General features: G+C 44.8%; 1 protein-coding gene across 1 annotated transcript; it reads left to right on the top strand.

Annotated features, from left to right (window-relative positions):
• The first annotated feature begins 1,268 nt into the window (after positions 1-1,268).
• On the top strand, positions 1,269-1,613 carry LOC145403287 (uncharacterized). The gene has a single exon (XM_080275096.1). The coding sequence runs from the start codon at positions 1,269-1,271 to the stop codon at positions 1,611-1,613; it is 345 nt and encodes a 114-aa protein (XP_080131222.1).
• The last annotated feature ends 898 nt before the right edge of the window (positions 1,614-2,511 follow it).

The raw sequence follows: 2,511 nt of genomic DNA, 5'->3' as shown, positions 1-2,511 counted from the left end.
TAATATTGCCCTCAGCTGGACCTCTCATGTAAGATCACTTACTAAAACTGTCTCAAAGAAACTTGGATTATTATACAGAATTCATAGCTTCTTCACTGACGAGCAGCTAGCTATTGGTTATGTGTCATGTGCGCTGTCAGCTGGAATATTGCTCAATCTTGTGGAATGAATGCGGAGAGGCTGCACTAAAACAACTAGACAAAATTCGGAACAAAGCTGTTAGAATTTTTAACCCTTGTGTGGTGTTCGGGTCTGTGGGACCTGTTTCCAATGTTTACCAAAAGAAAAATGATGCAGTTTATTATTATTTCAACGTCAGACTCCTTTGCCTTGGCTCATTTTCTGTGAAGAACGTACAAAATAACACATTTTCAATTACTTCACACTGTACACCCCTCCTACATGTTTATATTACACATGTGGTGTTCGGGTCCACTGGACCCGAGGGTAATAAAAGTGTAGAGATGCTGTGTCCCTTCACTCTGTCCTCCTCCTACATGGCCTGCTGTTAGTGTGTGTGTGTGTGTGTGTGTGTGTGTGTGTGTGTGTGTGTGTGTGTGTGTGTGTGTGTGTGTGTGTGTGTGTGTGTGTGTGTGTGTGTGTGTGAGTTTTTTCTCTGCTCCTACTATTTATGCACACGGTTACAACAATGTTACATTTCAAGCACCGAAACCTGTCTGCTCCCACATTCCCGCACATTTTACCCTCTGTCTTGCTGGAACCATTCTATATTTTCGTACACTCTCTCCCACCTGCAGATTGGGGGTGGAACACAACAAATAAATAGCTTTGCTTGTGTGGCTCTGCATTGCAGTCGATCAAGATAGCGAAAAGGGTCTCCGTGCAGAAGGCCTTAGAGATGATATTCGAAGAGATAGAAGCTTGGGAAGATAAAGAATAGGAAGATATTTTCAATTTTGAAGATCGCATTTCTATCAATTCAGAGTCTGAGAGTGAGTTTGAAGAAGAGGATGATATTGACCTTGAGCCAGCTCCAAAATGAGCCCGTACCAGCTTCAGGCCCCCCGCAGCAGTCAGCCACAGGACCAGCTCGTCAGCAGCCAGCCACAGGACCAGCTTGTCAGCAGCCAGCCACAGATGAAGCTCATCAGCAGCCAGCCAGAGGATCAGCCAGAGGACCAGCCAGTCAGCGGACAGCCCACCAGCAGCAAGCAAGTGGAGAAATATGGATGTCAAAGAATTGTGAAATTGAATGGTATCTTTGCCCAAAGAAAGAGCCACCCTGCAGGGCTGCCAATTTGATAAAGATGCATCCTGGGCCAACACGGATGGCTGTTACTCACGTGCAGGATATCGTGTCTTCTTTTGAACTTTTCATCCCGGATGACATCCAGAAAATCATTCTGGATTTCACTAAAATAGAGGCATGGCGTGTTTTTGGAGAGGAGTGGAAGGAGATGGACCAAACCCAATTACGAGCATATTATGGGTTTCTTATCCTTGCTGGAGTTTTCAGATCTAAAGGGGAATCCACAGAATCCCTGTGGGATGCAGAAACTGGCAGAGAACTTTTCCGTGCCACAATGTCTCTGGAAAATTTTCACATTATTTCCAGGATTATCTGGTTTGATAACCGCGAGATGACAAACTAGCTCGATGACAGAGAGACAAGCTAGCTGCCATCAAGACAGTGTGGGACAAGTGAGTGCACTGCCTCAACCCTGTTTTACTACCCTGGCCCTAATGTCACTGTTGATGAGCAGCTGGTGCCATTTAGGGGCCGCTGCCCCTTCAGGCAGTACATACCATCAAAACCTGCAATATACGGAATAAAGATCTAGGCTGCCTGTGATGCTGCATCATCATATGCATGGAACTGGCAAGTGTATACAAGGAGGCCAGATGGAGGAGCCCCTGAGAAGAACCAAGGGATGAAAGTTGTCCTGACACGACTCAAGGACTCAATGGACACAACATCACATGCAATAACTTTTTTACCTCACGCAAGCTGGGAGAGGAGCTCCTAAGCATATTATTATTAACCATATATGCTGTCTTTATTGTCTACATTTGGGATAAAGTAAACATCTGGTATTTTTACAGAAATTGTTATGGCTGTATTGATTTAAAAACCCAATAATGCGGTGGGTCCACCAGACCCGCAAACATTGGCTGCGTAACAAAAACATGAACACCACACAGGGGTTAATAACCGTGCTATTACAAATCAAATACCTTCCCTACAGGTAAGAAGGAATGTTGCCTCCCTTGCATTATTTTACGGATACTGTACTTCTGTGGTAAATGATCAGACGACGTTGCATCCATCGTGCCACCTCGCCATGCCTTCCTCTGTGCTACAAGGGCATCTGGTAGCATTCATGATTGGACTGTCACACATCAGTATTACAGGACTGCCGCCTATCAGAAATCTTTTATTCCCCGAAGTGCATCTCTTTGAAGCTTGCTTCTGCAGAGTTGTTTTGCCCCCAAACTTCGACTTACAGCTGTTCAAGTCCAACTGTTACAGATTATTTATGAATGGATGAC

Source organism: Coenobita brevimanus, chromosome 60 (genome assembly GCF_032717465.1).
Source record: "Coenobita brevimanus isolate Jiangsu-jjx chromosome 60, ASM3271746v2, whole genome shotgun sequence".
Taxonomy (NCBI): Eukaryota; Metazoa; Arthropoda; class Malacostraca; order Decapoda; family Coenobitidae; genus Coenobita; species Coenobita brevimanus.
The sequence above is the reverse complement of the archived record's forward strand: the minus strand, read 5'-3'. Positions and strand labels throughout refer to the sequence as shown.